The 22,284-nt window shown below is 42.7% G+C and overlaps 3 protein-coding genes and 1 pseudogene across 5 annotated transcripts; 3 read left to right on the top strand and 1 right to left on the bottom strand.

The window, feature by feature from the left end:
• Positions 1–110: 110 nt before the first annotated feature.
• On the bottom strand, positions 111–2,518 carry LOC135555448 (heme oxygenase-like; annotated as a pseudogene).
• Positions 2,519–5,137: 2,619 nt separating this feature from the next.
• LOC135555449 (FAD-dependent oxidoreductase domain-containing protein 2-like) lies at positions 5,138–12,226 on the top strand. Of its 2 annotated transcripts, none has more exons than XM_064987885.1 (10): positions 5,138–5,270; positions 5,683–5,900; positions 6,105–6,416; positions 6,533–6,784; positions 6,959–7,294; positions 7,473–7,639; positions 7,801–7,966; positions 8,321–8,547; positions 8,762–8,932; positions 9,206–12,226. In XM_064987885.1, exons 2-10 carry the CDS (start codon positions 5,686–5,688, stop codon positions 9,436–9,438), a joined length of 2,079 nt encoding a protein of 692 aa, XP_064843957.1. In that variant the 5' UTR covers positions 5,138–5,270; positions 5,683–5,685; the 3' UTR covers positions 9,439–12,226. The 2 variants fall into 2 exon arrangements, with proteins under 2 accessions (XP_064843957.1, XP_064843959.1); XM_064987887.1 differs by having other exon boundaries at positions 5,714–5,900.
• A 242-nt stretch (positions 12,227–12,468) lies between these two features.
• LOC135555450 (ankyrin repeat domain-containing protein 54) lies at positions 12,469–15,049 on the top strand. Of its 2 annotated transcripts, none has more exons than XM_064987889.1 (8): positions 12,469–12,540; positions 13,470–13,517; positions 13,632–13,730; positions 13,859–13,930; positions 14,115–14,162; positions 14,250–14,374; positions 14,469–14,576; positions 14,708–15,049. In XM_064987889.1, exons 1-8 carry the CDS (start codon positions 12,528–12,530, stop codon positions 14,780–14,782), a joined length of 588 nt encoding a protein of 195 aa, XP_064843961.1. In that variant the 5' UTR covers positions 12,469–12,527; the 3' UTR covers positions 14,783–15,049. The 2 variants fall into 2 exon arrangements, with proteins under 2 accessions (XP_064843961.1, XP_064843960.1); XM_064987888.1 differs by having other exon boundaries at positions 12,470–13,123.
• Positions 15,050–15,287: 238 nt separating this feature from the next.
• Positions 15,288–21,940, top strand: LOC135555451 (HMG box-containing protein 4-like). Its single transcript, XM_064987890.1, has 13 exons — positions 15,288–15,362; positions 16,075–16,155; positions 16,309–16,445; positions 16,533–16,608; positions 16,723–17,313; positions 17,450–17,653; positions 17,786–17,982; positions 18,174–18,255; positions 18,354–18,418; positions 18,562–18,661; positions 20,211–20,386; positions 20,561–20,683; positions 20,858–21,940. Exons 2-13 carry the CDS (start codon positions 16,119–16,121, stop codon positions 20,900–20,902), a joined length of 1,833 nt encoding a protein of 610 aa, XP_064843962.1. The 5' UTR covers positions 15,288–15,362; positions 16,075–16,118; the 3' UTR covers positions 20,903–21,940.
• Positions 21,941–22,284: the final 344 nt, after the last annotated feature.

Genomic DNA, 22,284 nt, shown 5'->3' on the forward strand with positions numbered 1-22,284 from the left:
TTTAGAATACATAGATACCCATTCCGACTTGCTAAAGCAACACAAACACCCAGTGACAACTGCACGATGGACAAAGAGGGGATGGTAGCTGGTCCCCTGCAAAAGTCTCGGCCTTTTCTTGGTCCCCTGCAAAAGCAAAGTAATACCTTTCTAGAACACAAAAGGAAGGTGAAAGATCACACATTTCCAATCAGCATATGAGCTTGTACTTTACCATAAGCTTACTTTGTGACACTTAACATTTTCTGTAGATCATCAAAGACCTGTACGAGAAATAACACAGGATGTCTTCATTGAACAAGACGTACACAATCATCAGCAATATGCTATGGCACCCAGTAACACGTTTACACTGCATCGTTCACTAGACCTTCCCAGTTTCACTTCCTCTTCAGTCATGTTTAGCTAGTTTTAATGTCACGTGCACAAGTACAGTGAAAAAAGCCTTTCTTGTAAGCTCTAAACCCAACAGTGCAGTAATAAATAAGAATGTAATACTAAAAATAAAGTACAACAAAAACATGAGAAAAATAAGAACACTAGAAAGCATACTATATACAGGGACAGTCAGTTCCAGAACCATATTTAAAATGTGGATACTAGAGTGATATCGGTAGATATGCATAGGGATATATGATAAACAGAGTAGCAGCAGTGTGTATGATGATAGTATGTGAGTGTGTGTCTGTGTAGAGTCAGTATAAATGTATGTGCATATTATTTGTGTGAGAGCAAATTATGGAGTGAGTGTTTGTGTCTGTTGGAGTGTGCATACAGACAGTGCAAAAATAAAATACAAGGGTCAACTCTAGCTATTTAGTTAGCTATTTAGCACTCTTATGGCTTGGAGATAGAATCTGTTCAGGAGCCTGTTGATGGCAGACTTGATGCACCGGTACCGCTTGCAGTGCAGAAGCAGAGAGAACTGTATATGACTTGGGAGGCTGGAGTCTTCAACGATTTTAAAGGCCCTCCTTTGACACCGCCTGATATAGAGGTCCTGAATGGCAGGGAACTCGGGCTCAGTGACGTACTGGGCTGTCTGCACCAACTTCTGTAGCGCCATGCGATCAAGGGCAGTGCAGTTGACATACCAAGCAGTGATGCAGCCAGTCAAGATGCTCTCAATGGTACAGCTGTAGAACTTTTCATAGTGACTTTTCATTACTGTATTAGTTCCCATAACCTATATTCTTACCCAGTTTGCTTCCACCCTCTTCTCTTTCACTCACCTGGATGTTGAGGTCGAAGGCCATTATAGCCTCCTCCAGCACCCCCTCCCTCTCCTTGGTCAGCTCGATGCTGTTCATTCTGCTCCTGTACAGCTGCTTGAAGCGGTTAGGGCTTGACACTCCAGGGAAGGAGAAAAACGACAGTCCCTCTCCGCTGCTTAACCCAATTGACTTCTGGGTAATCTTCCCCAAAACTTGTCCTCCTGACAGGTCACCTAGGTAACGGGTATAGGCGTGGGCCACCAGCAATTCAGGATTGCCTTCACCAATCTGAAGAGGGAAACAAATAAATTGTTATTACTAAGCAGGTACACAATTAAGATAGTGTGCCTACCCTGCATGTTGGTATGTCTACAGCCTGTACCTTGCAAAGTCTCTGTGTATATCTGTGTGTTGCAGCAGGAATGATGACTCTCTTTTGCCACTCCTGTCCAAAGAAGTGTTCCAGATCTCTCTAGTGTCTCCAGTCGGGCCAGTTCCTGGGGGAAGTATATTGGTGCGACACCTGGGTGGGAAGCATTTCTGTCCATCTCCTCTTCCAGTGCTTTTTAGATCTCGTAGAGGGAACACAGAAGAAGCTGCCATGGAAAAGAGGGGTTACAGATTAATACTTAGTACACAGTGAGTGCTCATTTTCCATGACTATGTTGAAAGTTAAACAAAAGGCATTCTAGGCCGTTCATAATATGAAAACCCCTCAATTATTTTGGCAAGTGGTTTTTAATATACTCTCCGATTGGCTTTTCTCACCTTGTACTGCGGAAGAGTTATCTGTCCCTTCTGATAGCTCAGCATCAGTTGGGTGTTTTCTGCCCTGACATGGATCTCTTTAGTCACTGCTTTTATCTGTTCTGACAAATCCCTGAGGAGAGATGGAGAACATTAGGAGGACATCCTGATTTACCCGAGTACAGTCAATGTGAGCACAGAGTTTGCACTTAGTAATTGTGTTCTGTATGTTCAATACCTTTACTTTACCATATATTAGCCCTGACCTGGTCTGAAATACAATAATCTAGTAAACATATCGACCATTCATTACAAAATGACTGTACCTGCCAGGATTCTGCATATCAACTTTCCGTGTCGAGTTGACTGTCTCCATGTCTGTAATCCAGAATCTTTTACATGGTGGTTATAACATTATTACCCAAATCTGACCAACTGTTCCAGTTTATTAAAAAACAAGTCAGTGAAAGAGTTGATAATTTACCTGGGGGTATTTCCTTGTTGATGTCTTGTTATACAGCTGGTAAACAAAAGCTGCCTCCTTCTCAACCGAGTTTAGAGTTGCTGTGTCCCTGTCTTTATATTTGACTCCCTCTCATTCTCTCCCAATGCTTGTCAGCTAAATCAAATGGGAAGTGAGTGTTGACTAATTTCCCTTATCCTGAAGCTTAACATGACAGGGCAGATTTACCAGTGAGGGGAGAGCATGAGTGAGCAGATGGAATGGTAGAAATCATTAAACACAGAGTCACATGAACTACAGTAAGTGAATGTGTTCCTTCTGCTATTGAGGGAGAGTATGTTGACTACAGGTGAGAACAAAGTTATAAACACTGAGTGTTCAAAATATTAGGAACACCTTCCTAATATTGAGTTGCACCCCCTTTTGCCCTCAGAACAGCCTCAATTCTACAAGGTGTTGAAAGCGTTCCACAGGGATTCTGGCCCATGTTTACTCGACAAGGTGTTGAAAGCGTTCCACAGGGATTCTGGCCCATGTTTACTCGACAAGGTGTTGAAAGCGTTCCACAGGGATTCTGGCCCATGTTGACTCTACAAGGTGTTGAAAGCGTTCCACAGGGATTCTGGCCCATGTTGACTCTACAAGGTGTTGAAAGCGTTCCACAGGGATTCTGGCCCATGTTGACACTACAAGGTGTTGAAAGCGTTCCACAGGGATTCTGGCCCATGTTGACTCTACAAGGTGTTGAAAGCGTTCCACAGGGATGCTGGCCCATGTTGACTCTACAAGGTGTTGAAAGCGTTCCACAGGGATGCTGGCCCATGTTGACTCTACAAGGTGTTGAAAGCGTTCCACAGGGATTCTGGCCCATGTTGACTCTACAAGGTATTGAAAGCGTTCCACAGGGATTCTGGCCCATGTTGATTCCAATGCTTCCCACAGTTGTGTCAAGTTGGCTGGATGTCCTTTGGGTGGAGGACCCTTCTTGAAACACACAGGAAACTGTTGAGTGTGAAAAACCCAGCAGCGTTGCAGTTCTTGACACACTCAAACCAGTGCGCCTGGCACTTACTACCATAACCTGTTCAAAGGCACTTAAAACTTTTATCTTGCCCATTCACTCTCTGAATGGCATACATAAACAACGAACGTCTCAATTGTCTCAAGGCTTGAAAATCCTTCTTTAACCTGTCTCCTCCCCTTCATCTCCATGGATTGAAGTGGATTTAACAGGTAATATCAATAAGTGATCATAGCTTTCACCTGGAATGTCATGTTTCTAATGTGTTGTGCTCTCAGTGTATGTACCTTTTAGTTTTCTGAAGATTAATCAAATCAAATCAAAGTTTATTTGTCACGTGCACCGAATACAACAGGTGTAGTAGACCTTACAGTGAAATTCTTTCTAACAGGCTCTAACCAACAGTGCAATTTCTAAAAAATACAAATTAAGGTATTAGGTGAACAATAGGTAAGTAAAGAAAAAAAAATAACAGTAAAAAGACAGTGAAAAATAACAGTAGCGAGGCTATGTACAGTAGCGAGGCTATATACAGGCACCAGTTAGTCTGGCTGATTGAGGTAGTATGTACATGCGGATATGGTTAAAGTTACTATGCAAATTTGATGAACAGAGAGTAGCAGTAGCGTAAAAGAGGGGTTGGCGGGTGGCAGGTCACAATGCAGATAGCCCGGTTAGCCAATGTGCTGGGGCACTGGTTGGTCGGGCTAATTGAGGTAGTATGTACATGAATGTATAGTTAAAGTGACTATGCTTATATATGATGAACAGAGAGTAGCAGCAATGCAAAAGAGTAGTTGGGGTGGGCACACAATGCAAATAGTCTGGGTAGCCATGTGATTACCTGTACAAAAGTCTTATGGCTTGGGGTTAAAAACTGTTTGAGAAGCCTTTTTGTCCTAGACTTCGGGTGGCTTGGGGTCTTTGACAATTTTTAGGGCCTTCCTCTGACACCGCCTGGTGTAAAGGTCCTGGATGGCAGGCAGCTTAGCCCCAGTGATGTACATGGCCGTACGCACTACCCTTTGTAATGCCTTGCGGTTGGAGGCCGAGCAGTTGCCATACCAGGCAGTGATGCAACCAGTGTTGCAGCTGTAGAACCTTTTGAGGATCTGGTACAAAGTTTCAGCCACAAATGACTAACTGCAGGTCAAAATTCATTTCAGGGGATTACATTGTAAACTCTTGTGTTCAACATTCAATTTGTATGATTTACCATACATTTGTCTATTATTTATCTATTGATCTATTACCAATCTATAGATAACCTGATTCAACAGGTCTCAACAAAATAGAGAAGGGGGAAACCATGACTCAAAAGAAATGTATGTTGCAGTTGCAGAAGGCAAACATAAGAGCAATTTCTAGGCATGAGAATTTTATGAATAGTTAATTGTGTTTATGATATTATAATAATATGCATGCTATGTTTCACTTAATTAACATTTGATGATGATTAGTATGTATTTCACTAACAAAATATCAAACTACTACAATTATCGCAAAATCTCACAAATTGCAACGTTACAAAGTTTATAACATTGTAATAAAGAAGGTCAAATGTGTTACTTTTGCTACTAAAAAGTATGGAACATTTCTTGTCCATCACTTTAAGTTTTATCACGCCCTCTATTTTACACACAAGCTCTTATTGGCCAGAATAGAGCAGCGTTTATTGGTCAGAATACTGTGGTATGCTGGAGTGTCGTATCAAGGGATGTTGCTCCGTTATGAAATCCCGACTATAGGTTGTTGGAGAGTTTTATTTACAGACCAAATGCAAAATTATATGGGATTAGATGAGAGGGAACCACTGCAGTGAAAGGTAAAACATCCTACTTTAATAGATATGCTGTGTATTTTGTGTTCGTGGAGCGCTTCTCAACCAGTACAGCTGCATACCCTCATGTCGAGTTATGATGTCGGGCCAGAGTTTCAAGGCAAGCACGGGGATACACCCCATGAAGGCCCGCTATTGTCGTACTGTCTCTGTTCTACCACTCACTTGAACAATGCTATCTGATATTTCCTTTCAATTGACCTTCTTATGTTGGTAAAGCCATGGAAAAGAGTTGCATGACTTTGGCAATAATATGGTTGCTGCTCAGTGGATATTTTCAGATTGCAGCTTTCAAAACTTAAATTTGCCGTTGATTATCGTCACCAGGGTATTGCAATGACCTCCACTAAACTCACTCTCCCACTAAATGCCTTCATTGCCTTTTACTCGTTCATAGGTCATGGATTCCCCTATCCTTCTTCTCCTAGCCCTCCTGGTCGCCCTGGTCCAATGTTTTCCTGATGACTACTACAGTCACAACAGCACCCGTCACCATGACTACTGTGTGCTTGGTGCCGGGCCTGCTGGCCTTCAGATGGGTCACTTTCTCTCCAAGAGTCAGAGAGATTACATCATCTTGGAGAGGAACTCGGGGCCAGGGAGCTTCTTCAATATGTGAGTGCCTCTGTAGTAATGGGTGTCGACTATATCGGGTATTGCACTTGCTGAATCAATTTTCCAACTCAGCAAAGTATTTTGTAACAGTGCAACAATGATGCAACTTTCTCTATTGCCCTGCTCATAGAAATATGTCCTGATCTACACCATGTACATGAACATGTGTTGTATCTCATGGATGTCTTTTTTCTCCCTTTAAAGATACCCTCGACACAGGAAACTCATCAGCATCAACAAGATCTACACAGGAAGGCGGAACCGCGAGTTCAACCTTCGTCACGATTGGAACTCCCTCCTGAGTGACAGGCCCGACCTGCTGCTTCAGCGAGTCAGCCGGGAGCTCTACCCAGACGCAGACTCATTCCCCCGCTACCTCTCCATGTATGTGAAGGAGCTGGGGCTGAAGGTCCAGTATGGGGTGGACATCGGGAAGATCAGGGCCTCGGAGTCTGAATCACCTAGAGGCAGGGGATACATTCTGACTGACCAGCGTGGACTGGACTATACATGCAGGTACTGTGTTCTATCTATACACATATCTAATGTAAAAGGATGGAAATATGGAAACATTCTCCACTATGCATACCATTAAAGAGATGATTCTCTCTCTCTTTCTTTCTTACCCACAGAGTCCTCCTGGTGTCCACAGGACTGTGGGATCCTCAGAAGGTCCAGTTTGAGGGCTCAGACCTGGTGGAGGGCTATGAGTCCATCCCTGTGGACCCAGAGGAGTATAAGGACCAGGCCGTATTGATCCTGGGTAAGGGGAACTCAGCATTTGAAACAGCTCAGAGCATCCTGGGTCGGGCCAGCCGGATCCATCTCTACAGCCCGAGCCCGGTCCGCCTAGCCTGGCAGACACACTACGTCGGAGACCTTAGGTACTGAGAGGCATCATCAGGTTTTGTCTCCCATATTGTCCTCTCCTACCAAATGTTCTTTCTTTTGTTTCACTGATTTAGCACTCCTGCATTAGTGTTTTAGATCAGAGTATGTTGCTATTCCCTTAGCATAATCTGTTCATATCAAAGTGACCTATTTTCTCTCTTCCACAGAGCTGTGAACAATGAGCTGCTAGACACGTACCAGCTAAAGTCCCTTGATGGGCTGGTGGAGGGAGGCCTTGAGGACATTGCTATCGTCAGAAATGGAGGGGATGAAAAGAAGCGCTCAGGCAGAAAGAAGAAGTGCAGATCCAGTGGGAAGGAAAAGCGTGGCAAGCTGTTCCTTACTTTATCTGAGCTTCTGGACAGTTCGGATGGGAAGAACAGTTCAAAGGTCACAGCGACAAACCTGCCTGTGTACCACAATGACAACTTTTCTCTCCGCCAGCCATATGATCGTGTGATCCGCTGCCTGGGGTTCCGGTTCAACTTCAGCATCTTTGATGGGTATGTAAATGAATACTTTACAGTGGCATGTCTTTACATAATGCAAAAAGAGTTCTGTTAAAGTTATTGTTTTCTATGGAAGTGGTGGATCTTCTGTTTTATCATTTTCATTGGAAAAGCCATGCTATTTCAGTCAGATAATGTCAGCCTGTCCTAATGATACCGTTAATCTCTCCAGCTCTGCCCGCCCACCAAGCAGTGAGGGTGCCAGGGGGCGGTTGCCAGGGGTGACAGCCTGGTACGAGGGGCGGGGAACCCCAGACCTTTTTGTCCTGGGGACGGCTGCCCACTCAAGAGACTATCGCTCTTCTGCAGGGGGGTTCGTCCATGGCTTCCGATACACAGGTAACCATTCAAACTGCTGGTATTACAACGTAGACAGAGTAAATTTGACTTAGTTAGTAACTTTGAAATTACAAATTTGTCAATAAAGTTATGTTTTTATAGACAAAATGTGTGTTTTTTGACTATTTGTTGTTGTAACTTTGTTATGTGTTCCACCCTAGTGCGTGCTGTACATAGAGTCCTTGAGCTGCGTTACCATAGCAACTCCTGGCCATCAATCAAACTGTCAATCAGTCAGCTGCAGTCCTGGCTGTTGAGGAGGGTCAATGAGGCCTCCGGACCATACCAAATGTTTGGGGTACTTGGAGACATCATTTTACTAAGAGGGTAAGTAGTGCTGAACCACTGTGCACATTTTTTGTCATGATTATTGTCCCTCATGGAAATGTACCTTTCTCTACCAATGAATCTCTCATTGATTGATTGCCTATAGATATCCCAATTTATGTTCACTCAGGCTGTGTTTACACAGGCAGACAAATTAGGATATTTTTATATCTGTATTTTGACCAATCTGAGCAGCCCTGAAAACGATCTGATGTGAAAAGATCTAATATGATTGGTAAAAATACCAATTAGTGTAAAAAAAGGTCAGAATTGGGATTGCCTGTGTAAATGCATCCTAAATTCATCCATTTGTGAACCATTTTAATTTAGAATAATCTTCTCCTTTCCTGTCAGCTCTCACTGTGAGTACCTGGAGGAGTTTCCCCTCCAGGCCCTGCCCCAGTTCTCTTCTCTGTCTGGCCACCAGCTCTCCAAGCATGGGCTGCTGGTTCTGGTTTTACAGTACGGGCTGAACCGCACAGACTCACTGGGCCCTGGCAGGGCAGAGTCAGAGTGGACCCGTGCCTGGAGGTCCAACTTCCTCCACCCTGTTCTATATTACTACGACAAACTTCCCACTGGTGAGTCTGAGAATGTTAGAATCTTTATGAAGAGTACAAAACAGTTTGACCTTATGGTTGTGTTGAAGACTAACTTAAGTAATGACATTCAAATGAAGAGTATATATGTGTATAGTACAAGGCATCTTTGTGGTATGACGTCAGCACTCAAACCTACGCATGTATGTAAAAACAAATACATGTTATTCTTTCATTTATCTGCCATCCTAAACAGAGAGGGACATGAGACACCGTCCTATTGGCTGGCCACTGCCACGGCCCAAGGCAGTGCATCACATGATCGAGGACTTCTTGACTGAGTGGGATGGGCCCATCTCCCACAGCCAGCCACTGAGGCGCTTCCTGGAACACTGTCTCCACACTGACCTCAGGGCCTTCTATGCAGGTAGTGCATGTCCTTACCTGATCCCTCATTACAACAACTTATTATACTAGGGTAGATATGCCCTTAGGATATGTCCTTTATATTTCCATATACAGTACCTCCTACTCATCTATTTATATCACACACGACTTGTTTGTTCACTTGTGACATACTTTCATACAGGATCTGTGTTATTACTGTTTTATTACGGTTCTGCCCACTCAGTTGAGACATTTTATTACTTGATTACTGTTTTACCATGTGTAAAACTGAACTAGTTTCTTTTCCCCACAGAGTCATGTTTCCGCTTTTCCCTTACCAATCGAAAGCCACCCCTGTTTTGTCGTCAGGGATACCTGAGGAAGCATGGGGTTGTTAGGAATCGTCAGCTGTGGCAGCATGCCCATGAAGCTGGGCTAATGCTTGGAGGACAGGACTCTGCATCCCCAGACACAGACCCAGCGTTCCCTGATTACCTTACACGAGCTGGAGCCTCAGTGTCCTCTGCAATAAACCTCGACTTCTGATTGTTTACCCAAGGATCCCAAAACTAAGCCTATGACAGTTTTGATGTCCCAAGACATTCTCTACCTCTCATTATAATGTCCATGAATATCTACAGTATATACAAAGTCTACAAAACATTAAGAACACCTTCCTAATATTGAGTTGCACCCCCTCCCCTCCCTCTTTTGCCTCCAGGGCAGCCTCAATTTTTCGGGGCATGGACTCTACAAGGTGTCGAAAGCGTTCCACAGGGATGCTGGCCAATATTAACTCTAATGCTTCCCGCAGTTGTGTCAAGCTGGCTAGGTATATTTTGGGTGGTGGACCATTCTTGAAACACACAGGAAACTGTTGAGTGTGAAAAACCCAGCAGTGTTGCAGTTATTGACACAAACTGGTGTGTCTGGCACCTACTACCATACCCTGTTCAAAGGCACTTAAATCTTTTGTCTTGCCCATTTACCCTCTGAATGGCACACATACACAATGCTTGTCTCAATGCTTACAAATCCTCCGCCCCTTCATCTACACTGATTAAAGTGGGTTTGACAAGTGACACCAATAAGTGTGTCATGGAAAGAGCAGGTGTTCTTAAAGTTGTGTACACTCAGTTTGTATATACAGTACCAGTCAAAAGTTTGGACACACCTACTCATTTTTTCTTTATTTTTACTATTTTCTAAATTGTAGAATAATAGTGAAGACATCAAAACTATGAAATAACATATGGAATCATGTAATAACCAAAAAAAGTTTTAAACAAATCTAAATATATCTAAATATATAAATATAAATTTGAGATTCTTCAAAGTAGCCACCCTTTGCCTTGATGACAGCTTTGCACACTCTTGGCATTCTCTCAACCAGCTTCATGAGGTAGTCACCGGTATGCATTTCAATTAACAGGTGTGCCTTGTTAAAAGTTAATTTGAGGAATTTCTTTGCTTCTTAATGCGTTTGAGCCAATCAGTTATGTTGTGACAGGGTAGGGTTGGTATAGAAGATATCCCGATTTGGTCAAAGACCAAGTCCATATTATGGCAAGAACAAGTCAAATAAGCAAATGATAGTCCATCATTACTTTAAGACATGAAGGTCAGTCAATGTGGAACATTTCAAGAACTTTGAAAGTTTCTTCAAGTGCAGTTGCAAAACCCAAGAGCTATAATGAAACTGGCTCTCAAGAGGACTGCCACAGGAAAGGAAGACCCAGAGTTACCTCTGCTGCAGAGGATAAGTTAATTAGAGTTACCATCCTCAGAAATCGCAATTAACTGCACCTCAGATTGCAGCCGAAATAAATGCTTCAACAGAGTTCAAGTAACAGACACATCTCAACATCAACTGTTCAGAGGAGACTGCGTAAATCAGGCCATTGTCGAATTGATGCAAAGAAACTACTACTAAAGGACACCAATAGGAATAAGAGACTTGCTTGGACCAAGGAACATGAGCAATGGACATTAGACCAGTGGAAATCTGTCCTTTCGTCTGATGAGTCCAAATTTGAGATTTTTGGTTCCAACTGCCGTGTCTTAGTGAGACGCAGAGTAGGTGAACGGATGATCCCCACATGTGTGGTTCCCACCATGGAGGAGGAGGTATGATGGTGTGGGGGTGCTTTGCTGGTAACACTGTCTGTGATTTATTTTGAATTCAAGATTTCAATTCACTTACCAGCATAGCTACCACAGCATTTTGCAGCGATACGCCATCCCATCTGGTTTGCGCTTAGTGGGACCATCATTTGTTTTTCAACAGGACAATGACCAAAAACACACCTCCAGGCTGTGTAAGGGCTATTTGACCAAGAAGGAGAGTGATGGAGTAATGCATCAGATGACTTGGCCTCCACAATCACCCGACCTCAATCCAATTGAGATGGTTTGGGATGAGTAAGACCGCAGAGTGAAGGAAAAACAGCCAGCAAGTGCTTAGCATATGTGGGAACTCCTTCAAGACTGTTGGAAAAGCATTCCAGGTGGCTACCTCGGGAAGCTGGTTGAGAGAATGCCAAGAGTGTGCAAGCTGTCATCAAGGCAAAGGGTGGCTACTTTGAAGAATCTAAAATCTATTTTTATATTTGAAACACTTTTTTGGTTACTACATGACTCCATATGTGTTATTTCATAGTTTTGATGTCTACAATATTATTCTACAATGTAGAAAATAGTAAAATAAAGAAAAACCCTTCAATGAGTAGGTGTGTCCAAACTTTGACTGTATATTCCAAATATTTTGGTTGAACAACCATCCCGATTCCTCTGAGAGTTGACTGCTTATTCCATTTTATTCCTTAAATCATATTTATATATATATATATATATATATTTTTTTTTTTTTTAAAGTTTTATTGGTACAATTCCTTTAAAAGCAGCTCATACATTTTTTACATCATTTATACACATAAAAACGGCAAAAAAGCATAAAACACAGCATTTGAAAGTTACGTTTAAATTTGTTAAAAAGTACATGTTGTTAAAACCAATGAAAACAACTATGAATAAAAGTACTTTCCTTGTAAAAACATCAAATCTGTAAAGGCCATTTAAAATGTGTACTAATGATCTTAAATCATATTTATATATTACACTAAATTGTGGAATGTTTTATATTATGAAACTTTAGATTTGGATGTGTGTACAAACAGTATGGGTGATGTTGGGTTTTCATTACATGGTGATCTGTGAATTATGCATTATTTATTTTTTATACTATTTGTGTAGGCCTACTACTGTTATTTATCTGCTTACTTTATTTTCTGTTGCAACAGATGTAAGACATTAAAGAGAGATAACATAAAGCTCAGATGTTTCCATGTTTGGTTAAGGTTATGGTCCCAAGGAGTTCACGTAGAACCCCGAAATTGAATACTGCATCACACATCCCGCGTGTCACGCTTGCTCATTGGCTTCTTTTGCATGGGGGTGGGTGCTTTGTTTCGAGAGAACGAACAACGTAGGTTCTGATTGGTAATAGTCCTTGTCAACGTTCCTCTTTACAATAGGAGCGCCTTTTACTGCTTGTTCTCGTGAGAATTTAAATAATGAAACAGGAGACATTTTGGTTCCTGTAACAGGGACGCATCTTGAATTGAAAGCATGAACATATGAGCCACAATGGTAAATATGCGTAGAATAGATTCTGTAGATTCTGATGTTCTAGAGCCAGCGATGTCAACGGAGTAAATAAACGACGTATTCAAAGTTGCAAGTCAGTTCATCAACATACATGACTATTTACGTAGCTCCTATTACTGGCTTGCGAACGAGGATCATTTTGAAGAGAGAAACGCCAAAATAAATATTCCACATGAGTCGGTGAACATGGACGGGTGGAGTCCAATTGTTGCAACAGCTTCTGACGAGGAACGTTCAAGCTCCGAGGGTGAATGCACGGTGGGAACTGGACCAAAAGAAGCGGATGAGAAAGAGGGTGAACTAAAGATAAATGATGAGAGGATGGATGGAGGTGCTGCTGAGGGATTTGGGATAACTGGCTTTGGAGAGGGCACCGTGAGATTGAGTCGTACGGGACAGACCGCTGAACAAGAACTTCGGTACCTCCACTTGCTATGGGAACCCAGTCGAGTTGGGTCAGGGGCGGGTGTGGCGAGCAGCAAACCCGGGAAGGTGACAGGGTGTAGAGCGAGGCGACAAGGGAGAGCCCGGCGAAATGTGGGGCCCATTGGAAAAGATATTTATGGTACAGAAACTCCACACACTCAACATTGGAGAAAAATATTGTGTTGATGGAGAGAGCCGTGAATTCCACACCCAGTCATGAGGTGTAAAGCTGTGTGAATAGTGTAAAGCTGTATGAATAGTGTAAAGCTGTATGAATAGTGTAAAGCTGTATGAATGCTGTGGAGGGACAGAATGTCATGCAAGGCATCTGCCTATGGCTCCTGAACTTTGACAAAAGTATCATCAGTATGCATTATACTAGCCTAATACATCAGATGGAGATAGGCATGTCAACACTCAAAGCAGAGTTTAGCATTCTACCGGATGTTTACCTAACCTTTGGCTTGTTTGTTCATTCTCTCTAGCGGTGAAGAGGTTTCGAGATGCTGCCAATGGCAACGACATTGATACGGGTAGGCACTGAAGAGAACTATTGGAACATCAACTATTGTGAGACTCAACAAGACCAAGTAATATATTGTATCCCTTTCAGGTGTTTAACGTTTCTGTCTCTTTTTTTTATCCAGTGCGCAGGCTTCTTCTAGAAGACATAGACCCTTGTGCAGCAGATGACAAAGGAAGAACAGCCCTCCACTTCTCCTCCTGTAATGGCAATGAGAGCATCGGTGAGTCAAATTGAGAAGTGCAAGGGGCTCCTGATTCATTACTCAACAGTAATGACATTGTTATGAACTGATAATAATCACAGCAGCATTACTGTGAACAAATTATTAACTTGTCCCCTTCCTTCCAGTGCAACTTCTTCTGAGCTACGGCGCTGACCCTAATCAGCGGGATGGCCTTGGGAACACCCCTCTCCATCTGGGTAAGAACAACACATGGTACTGAAAGTATAGCATTCAGTTCATGGGTGTACAACATTGCTACTTTAGGTCCCAATGGCAGAAAAGTAAAAGATGAACAATTTATTTTGATTGAACTTTTCCATATCTGACAAATGTATATTTTCCACATTCTTTCCACTTCTGCACCTGTCTATGTCTATGCAGCGGCCTGTACCAACCACGTGCCTGTAATCACCACATTGCTGAGAGGAGGTGAGAAGCCATACTGTATGGACACACATGGACATATATATTGTACACCTGCTAATGATAACTTGTTAATGTTGTGTTTCTGTTCAGGAGCACGTGTGGATGCCCTAGACCGAGCAGGAAGGACCCCCCTGCACCTAGCACGCTCCAAACTCAACATCCTGCAGGAAGGAGACTCAAGGAGTATAGAAACTCTTAGAGGGGAGGTCACACAGGTAGTAAGGGTTTATTACAACAGCACTATGTAAACATTAGTATACCAACATTTATTTGTGCAGTCTGAAATGCTCTCTCTCCATGGCTCTGTAGATCATTCAGATGCTGAGGGAGTATCTGAATGTGATGGGACAGAGTGAGGCCAGAGAGAGACTGGATCATATCTCAACACAGCTGCAGCACACACGCACCAAAGAACAGGTAAGACACATTTGTGTTTAACTCACTCTCTCTCACACACACGCACATGTTTTTTGGTATCATTCTGATTACTTGTTACAGGACTGAATGAGCCTTCATAGGTGACAATTATGGCTTCTCTTCTATTTCAGGTTGATGAGGTAACTGACTTGCTGGCCAGCTTCACATCACTCAGTCTACAGAAGCAGAATTTGGGGGATAGGTAGAGGGGGCTCTCTTTGCGGATACATTCTTCTGTTTACGGCGGGGTAATGTTAATACTACTGTGATAAAGTAAATAATAAAAATCTTTATGAACTCATTACCCTTGATTGTTGTGTTGGTCTTCCTCTCAACATCTTTGTGTACGGGCCTTTTTTTCTGTTGCCTTGCATGTGTTGTACATGAATGTTTACTGTAAAAATGAATCTTGGTCATTGTTGTAAATGGTTGTAACAATCTGATTTAATGGATTAATAAAATATTTGGAAATATTTGTTGCCTCTGCTTTATAAGAAAAAGATAGTGTAACATCAATATGCATTGTCAGTTAATGCAGTTATCATTATCCATTCATAGAATTAGTAAATGAAAAGTAATTGTTACATATTGGCTACAATATCTTGAAATGAATAGACGCAATGTATATTTCCAGCCAATTGACATTGTGCACTACAATAACGTACACGATTTCATTGTTGTGATTCGCTACATCCCAGTCAAGTCCCTCCCCCTGTCGACACGCATCGTTGTTGACTGATATCAAAGATGGCGACTGGAACCGCGTAAATTGGTGAATCCGTAGAGGTAGTAAAATTACATATAATTGTACATTTCTTCTCTCTTTGCGACAGTAAAATTCACATATTCTCACCTCAGCATGCTAAAACAGAATTTATGAACCAAATGCATGAACATTTATTTATTTGTCCGTTTAGACTGACATAGGCCTAGCTCCACCAGAAGCCACGGACTGCTATTGCAGTACCTTCCGGATAACCCAGCACATAATCAGCAATACGAATTAGAAGAGGTTGCAAATGTTGGGAGTTAGGGACTCTCAGCTAATGAAAGGGGGTGTGTTTGTGTGTTTTTTCGAAAGTAGGCGGGAATTTATCCTTCAATTGCCTAAACACACTTCTGTTTTGTAATATATCTATTATTACTATAGGCTCAAGCATGCTATTTATCAGTGTACACGGTTATCCAAAGTTTAAGGAGAGACAGCAATTGAATGTCCTCTCATCACCCATATGTGGTGGCGAGTTGTAACAAGGCAGTTCTTGCTTTTTGAAGGGGCTTACTCAGTTTGATCAATTTGGTGTTAAAATACTTCTTTATTGTTGTCTGTCTCTTATTTTTGACATCCTTCAGTTCACAGTGAAATGTAAATAACCTGTATTTTGCAGTAAAACTGCTCCAAGTCACAAGTTGCATGTATGTGTTATATTGGCTGAGATACTGGCTGATGTTTCCTCCATATCCCTATGACTGTGTTCTAATATCTTGCTTTTGTTAGTGACACAGAGAGACGGGCAACCCTGTTGAAAAAAAAGAGAGATCATGGCTTTTGAGGAGATCAAGAAGAAAGGAGTAGTTGGTAATTTGTGCCAGTTCTTTCCTCTTGTGCCTCTTATGTTATTTTGAAGAAATCTGTCAATAATTGAGTTATTAAAAGTCATCATCATCATTATTCCAATTGTCATGGAATGCCTGATGTTCCCAGTGTGCATTACAACTCTCTCTTTCTCAGAGGTAGGGATGGAAGGGGAAGTGGGGCTTGTGGCTGGTCGCAGTCAGAGAGAGAAGAGGAGATCATACAAGGACCTGCTTAGGGAGGAGGAGGAGATTGCTGCACAGGTCCGCAAGTCCTCCAAGAAACGGCCCAAGGTAACAGCAGAACACTGGTTTCACAATGTAGTGCCTTGCAGTTTCTGTTGGTTGTAAATTTAGTCAAATTCTGACTTTTTCATTTAGGACTCAGAACTTTTCTTATTGGGAGGGGACTCCCACAAGAAGAAGAAAAAGCACAGTGAAGACTACTATTACAGAGGTAAGAGAGGAAGGAATTCTGCTCTGTCAATAAAAATACTGAATTATTTGCATGAATTTTATGCTGAACTGATTCATTATGTTCTCACTGTCCCTTCACGATGTTCTTTACCAGACCAGCAAGGCTCAGGCCCACCTCCCCACAAGAAGAAGCGAAAGTCGTCAGACCACTCCCCTTCCCTGTCCTCCTCGTCTTCCTCCCATCCCACAGACACAGCCATGGGACTCCTACAGGCCATCACCTCCCCTATGGCCACAGGCTCAGACCCGAGCCCACACCTGCACAAGAAGCCCTCCTATCCCTCCTTCTCTTCCTCCCACTCCTCCAAAGACCGCAAACGTGATGGGAGCACCGGAGGAAGCAAAGGCAGCCACTCCTCTCATTCCCGCCCTATGTCCTCATCATCCTCTTCCAAAAAGCACTCCTCCAAGTCGTCGTCTCTGTTCCATGGTGGTACCGGTACCCCTAAAGGAGATCTCCTGAACATACGTGAGCCGGATGGGCTGAGGATGAAGCTCATGGTCTCGCCTAAGGAGAAGGCCGAAGGAGAGGGCTTTCCCTTCCCTCCCCACTCCTCCTCATCCTCAAAAGGGGGGATAAAAAAGGACAAGGACAGAGACCGGAAACAGCTCTCTAAAGTCCCCAAGAAGATGCAGCAGAGCCGAGATCCACTGCCTGTTGTGGGGAAAGAAGTGGAGGTGGAAGGTAAGAGGGCCTTTGGCTAGATTTATCGCTACGAGAGACATTATTAGAAACTCATTTGTATGTGCCCTTAACCACTTGTCCTGTATTTATGTTGATTCCTGCATGAACCCTATGTCCTCTCTCTCTTGTGTGTCAGGGCACTACGGTGGGGGTATGGGGGGAGACAGCTCCTCCTCGGGGGGCGAACTGGAGGCAGGAGAGCTGGTGATAGACGACTCGTACAAGCATCTGTCAAAGAAAAAGAAGAAGAGCAAGAAAAGCAAGAAGAAAAAGGAGAAAGAGAAGGACAGAGAGAAAGACAAAGGCGGGAGAGAGAAGAAGCACAGCAAAGGATCAGGAGGTGATTAGAAACTTTTGGAACGCTGCCTCTAGTCTGCCTTAGTCCTATTGCAGAAAGATGTTTAACATTGGTCACTTCAATAGTTACTTTTATTATGCATTCTAATATGTGCTCCTTGTATGCTTTCTCCAGGGGACCCATCGAGAGGCCACACCCACACCCATGGCTCAGCCAATCACTCTGCAGCTGGTGGAATGTATGCCATGGGGGCCCCGATCCCTACTCCCATCCTTACTCACCATCATCAAAGTAATGAAGTAGCAATGATGGAGAAGAAGAAAAAGAAGGAGGAGAGGGAAAGGGAAAAGCACGAGAAGGAGAAAGATAAGGTAAGAACCAATACAAATTGGTAGTTTAGGCTTTTAGACAGTGTTTCCTGCATTTTGTACAGTATGTATATGTACAGTAAATATCAAATTTGATTGGTCACATACACAGATTTAGCAGATGTTATTGCGGGTGTAGTGAAATGCTTTATATATAGATACTCTGCTCATCTCCTGCTGCTCCTTTTTCTCAGCCTAAGAAGAAGAACACAACAGCGTACCAGGTGTTCTGTAAAGAGTACAGGGTCAACATCAATGCAGAGCAGCCGGGACTAGGTGGGCAGAGTTATCCCTTTTTATAATTAGATTGTAACTATTAGTGGTTGTGGTACATATGCTATACAAAACCTAAAGAAAGACTTTACTGTTTGCAGTGTTTGGGGAGCTGAGCAAAAAGTTGGCAGAGGTGTGGAAACAGCTCCCAGAAAAAGACAAACTGGTAAGTTTCACTTGAAATTAACAATTTAAAAAGAGATTTGATTGATAATTCTGATAAACATTTGAAATCAATTTAAGAATGGCCTGCCAGCACTATGCTATGAGTCATGGTCCATGGCCTAAATTGCTTCTATATACACATAGGTGTGGAAGCAGAAAGCTCAGTACCTGCAGCACAAGCAGAACAAAGCTGAGGCCACCACAGTCAAACGCAAGAGCTCCACAGATGGAGTCAAAAGCAAAGGTAAGAGCTAGGGATGCACGATAAATCGGTGAGCATATCGGAATCGAGCGATATTAGCTAAAAATGCCAACATCGGCATTGGCCCGATGTCTCGTTTAATGCCGATGTGCAAAACCGATTTCAAAGCTGACGTGCATACATATATAAGTAGATGACTTAATGACGCCACAAAAAATACAGAGCTACACAGAACAAAAGCAGAAAAATACTAAGCGCACACTTCCAACAACTAAACAAGTTCAAGTTGAGCAGTCATTTGAAAGGGTAATAACATTTCAGGAGACAACTCAAAGGCGAAATCCATTAACGCCAAGATAATGGAATTCATTATGCTACTTGCTATGTGTGTCACAACTGACATTTGGACCAGCGATGTCAGCCCCATCCATGAGCATGCTGAGTCTGACAGCACAGTGTGTCAATGAGGATTTCCTACTGAGGAAAGCGGTATTGCATGCTCAAGAATGTGCTCGTTCTCTTACCGCTGCTGCCATTTCAGTGGCACTTGAGAACATGTTTGAAACTTGAAAACATGAACACACTCCTAGTGCCATTCAAACAACTGACTGGAGAAATAAGCTAATCAACTGCGTCTGCAGCAGATACCCTCTGTCATGGCATTGAAACATCTGCTCAACAAAACTGCCCACACCGACCGTGGGGTTATAACTTAGGCTGTGAACAAGCGATTCGGTGGCATTCTCTCTGAGCCTCTTTACTGTGTCACCACCATGCTTAATGCTAGATACAAGGACTGCAGACAAACAGGGTTTACGTGAAATGTAACAACACTGGGCCAATTGTGTGCTGCCCTATCAAATCAAAAAAATCAAATTTATTTATATAGCCCTTTGTACATCAGCTGATATCTCAAAGTGCTGTACAGAAACCCAGCCTAAAACCCCAAACAGCAAGCAATGCAGGTGTAGAAGCACGGTGGTTAGGAAAAACTCCCTAGAAAGGCCAAAACCTAGGAAGAAACCTAGAGAGGAACCAGGCTATGTGGGGTGGCCAGTCCTCTTCTGGCTGTGCCGGGTAGAGATTATAACAGAACATGGCCAAGATGTTCAAATGTTCATAAATGACCAGCATGGTCGAATAATAATAAGGCAGAACAGTTGAAATGGGACTATGGGACTCCCAATCACAGCCGGATGTGATACAGCCTGGATTTGAACCAGGGACTGTAGTGATGCCTCTTGCACTGAGATGCAGTGCCTTAGACCGCTGCATCCATATGTGTGCGTTAACTATTTAACTGTACTAGAATGCTTAAAAGGCCGCGAAAATGTTAAATATTACTATTGTTTTTTGGGGGGCATGGGAAATATCCAATATCTGTATCGGCCAAAAATGTGATATCGGTGCATCCCTAGTAAGAGCCCATCTGCAGCCACATTGGCCTTGCAGCTCTATCAGTTTAGACAGGGATACCAAGTCAATCAGTAGTCCTGTCCTTTCTCTATGCTGTTTTATCTCTCTCTCAGTAGCCCACAGGACACTCATGGTCAGTTGGTCACTGCGTGTGTTGTATTTGTATGCGTCTCAGGCTCTATGAAGGGCATGGGGCTGGGAGCAGGGCTGGTGTCCCCCAACCGGGTGTCTGTGGGTGTGTCCCTGTCACCAGCACGGGTCCCTGATGTCGACCCCATCGATGCGGCCGCCCACCTGCAACTACTGGGAGAGTCCCTGTCCCTCATCGGCCACCGATTACAGGAGACAGAGGTACACACACCAACCACCTATTCCTTGTATCTTTTAACTTAGCTGTTGTGTCCAAATGTACTCTCTTCACCTACAACAGAAATGTCTCATTATCACATTCATATGAGTAAAGACTGAACAAAGATTTGTGTGTATGATCACTAGACTAACTGCCTCTGCTCTCACCTCACTCAGGGGATGGTGGCGGTGTCAGGCAGTCTCTCTGTACTGCTGGACTCCATCTTGTGTGCCCTGGGACCCCTGACCTGCCTCACAGCACAGATCCCCCAGCTCAACGGATGTCCCCGCCAAGTCTTGGTAAATCACTCACACATTGCCATCTATTTGAAATGTTGTTCTGAAAGGTTTCATCTCCCACTTGGGCTGTAAAGTAAAAATATGTGGCTGTAGTGACAGCACATTGTGTGATAGCAAGTGTGTTGCATAAGGCCGGCCTGAAACATTTCTCTCCTTCTTTTATCTCTCTTTCAGTCCAACACATTGGACAACATTGCCTACATCATGCCAGGGCTGTGAAGCCAACAGAAACATTCCTTTCCCGTCTACTGAGTGTCCTCGCCATGAAGTAAAATGTTTGGAGTGAGAGTGCCCATTATAGAAGCGTGGCTTGGGATGCAGACTATTATTTATGCAGCAAGACATTGGAAAACGTGGATATTAATAGTTTCAACAAGTTTTTAAAATGTATTTTAAAATTAGTTAATTTCTTCTTCTTTTTTTACTGAAACCTATTTTAATGAACACTCTTTTCTTTACCTCTGGCATATCTGTTAGCATCTTCAGATTTAACTGTATGTTCTTGTGGGTGTGGGAATGTGTGCGGGCGTGTGTGTTTTCTGTGTGTATACAGTATCTCCAGAGGCTAGTTTTTACCCAAAAGGACAAACCAGGGCCCAAGTCCACCATTGTTCCTCTTCCATCAACGTACCATGAAAATAATATATTTTGACAATTATTCATGTTTGTTTTACCACTTAATTGCATAATGACTTGCTCTTTTGTATATATGCTATTTTACTGAGTATTAAGGTTTAGATTTTGACTGTAGAATGAAATTTGTATACGGTAGAAACATTTTGAGGCAACTGCAATCAAACTACTGTTGTGGTATTTGTATACAGTATGGAAATGTTGACAATAAAAATGACAGTGTCAACATGCAGACTGAGCATAGCAGACTTATATGACTGGTATGTACCACCACCACCTTCTTTCAACTACAGCTGTTGTTCTGACTCCTAAACACAAACCAATGAATGAATAAGGCTTGTATATATTGTAACAAACCATTGTAGTGTATCATGATAATTTACATTTTAAGGCCAGTTATACCTACAACTGAAATTGCTATTTTTAAGTGAGTAAAGGGAATTGTACATGAACTGCAGCAGCTGCTCGTGAATCATCAGGATCCTTGTCAGATTGAGGATGATGTGCTCTTTTCTACAGAGTAGAACTAGAACACTATGTCTGTCTGTGCTTCCACATGCCTCTATGCCCCAGCCAGGGAGGAATGCAAAACCTTCCCTAATGAAGTACTTTGAATTCTCTGTTAACCAAGAAGTAAAATCTAGCATAATTTGGTCAACTGCATAATTAATTTTGTGTTCATACGTTTTATAAATTGAGGGAATGTTTGGTGATACTGATGATTTGTCGCCACAGATGGTTTGTTTACATAGCAAGTTATGCAAACTAACATGGCTGGTTAGGATAATTAACGTGTCAGGTGAGGAGAACAAACGTAGCAGGTTGGGTGAAATGATCAAGCAGTTTAGAAGAACGAGGTCAAGGTTACGCCTCGATCACACTGGCAGTGCAGGGATTTTGGTACATCAGAAGTACATTTCCGATGGAACGCTGCGTTTTACTTGCAACATTGCGTTGCAGAGACAGTT

Source organism: Oncorhynchus masou, chromosome 15 (genome assembly GCF_036934945.1).
Source record: "Oncorhynchus masou masou isolate Uvic2021 chromosome 15, UVic_Omas_1.1, whole genome shotgun sequence".
Taxonomy (NCBI): Eukaryota; Metazoa; Chordata; class Actinopteri; order Salmoniformes; family Salmonidae; genus Oncorhynchus; species Oncorhynchus masou.

Coding starts and splice junctions, on each gene's coding strand:
- LOC135555449 (XM_064987885.1), top strand. CDS start 5,686: ATGGATTCCCCTATCCTTCTTCTCCTAGCCCTCCTGGTCGCCCTGGTC. Junction 6,417..6,532: donor GGACTGGACTATACATGCAG/GTACTGTGTTCT, acceptor TCTTACCCACAG/AGTCCTCCTGGTGTCCACAG. Junction 7,967..8,320: donor GACATCATTTTACTAAGAGG/GTAAGTAGTGCT, acceptor CTTTCCTGTCAG/CTCTCACTGTGAGTACCTGG.
- LOC135555450 (XM_064987888.1), top strand. CDS start 12,745: ATGGACGGGTGGAGTCCAATTGTTGCAACAGCTTCTGACGAGGAACGT. Junction 13,931..14,114: donor GAACACCCCTCTCCATCTGG/GTAAGAACAACA, acceptor ATGTCTATGCAG/CGGCCTGTACCAACCACGTG. Junction 14,375..14,468: donor TTAGAGGGGAGGTCACACAG/GTAGTAAGGGTT, acceptor ATGGCTCTGTAG/ATCATTCAGATGCTGAGGGA.
- LOC135555451 (XM_064987890.1), top strand. CDS start 16,119: ATGGCTTTTGAGGAGATCAAGAAGAAAGGAGTAGTTG. Junction 16,609..16,722: donor TGAAGACTACTATTACAGAG/GTAAGAGAGGAA, acceptor GTTCTTTACCAG/ACCAGCAAGGCTCAGGCCCA. Junction 18,662..20,210: donor AGATGGAGTCAAAAGCAAAG/GTAAGAGCTAGG, acceptor TATGCGTCTCAG/GCTCTATGAAGGGCATGGGG.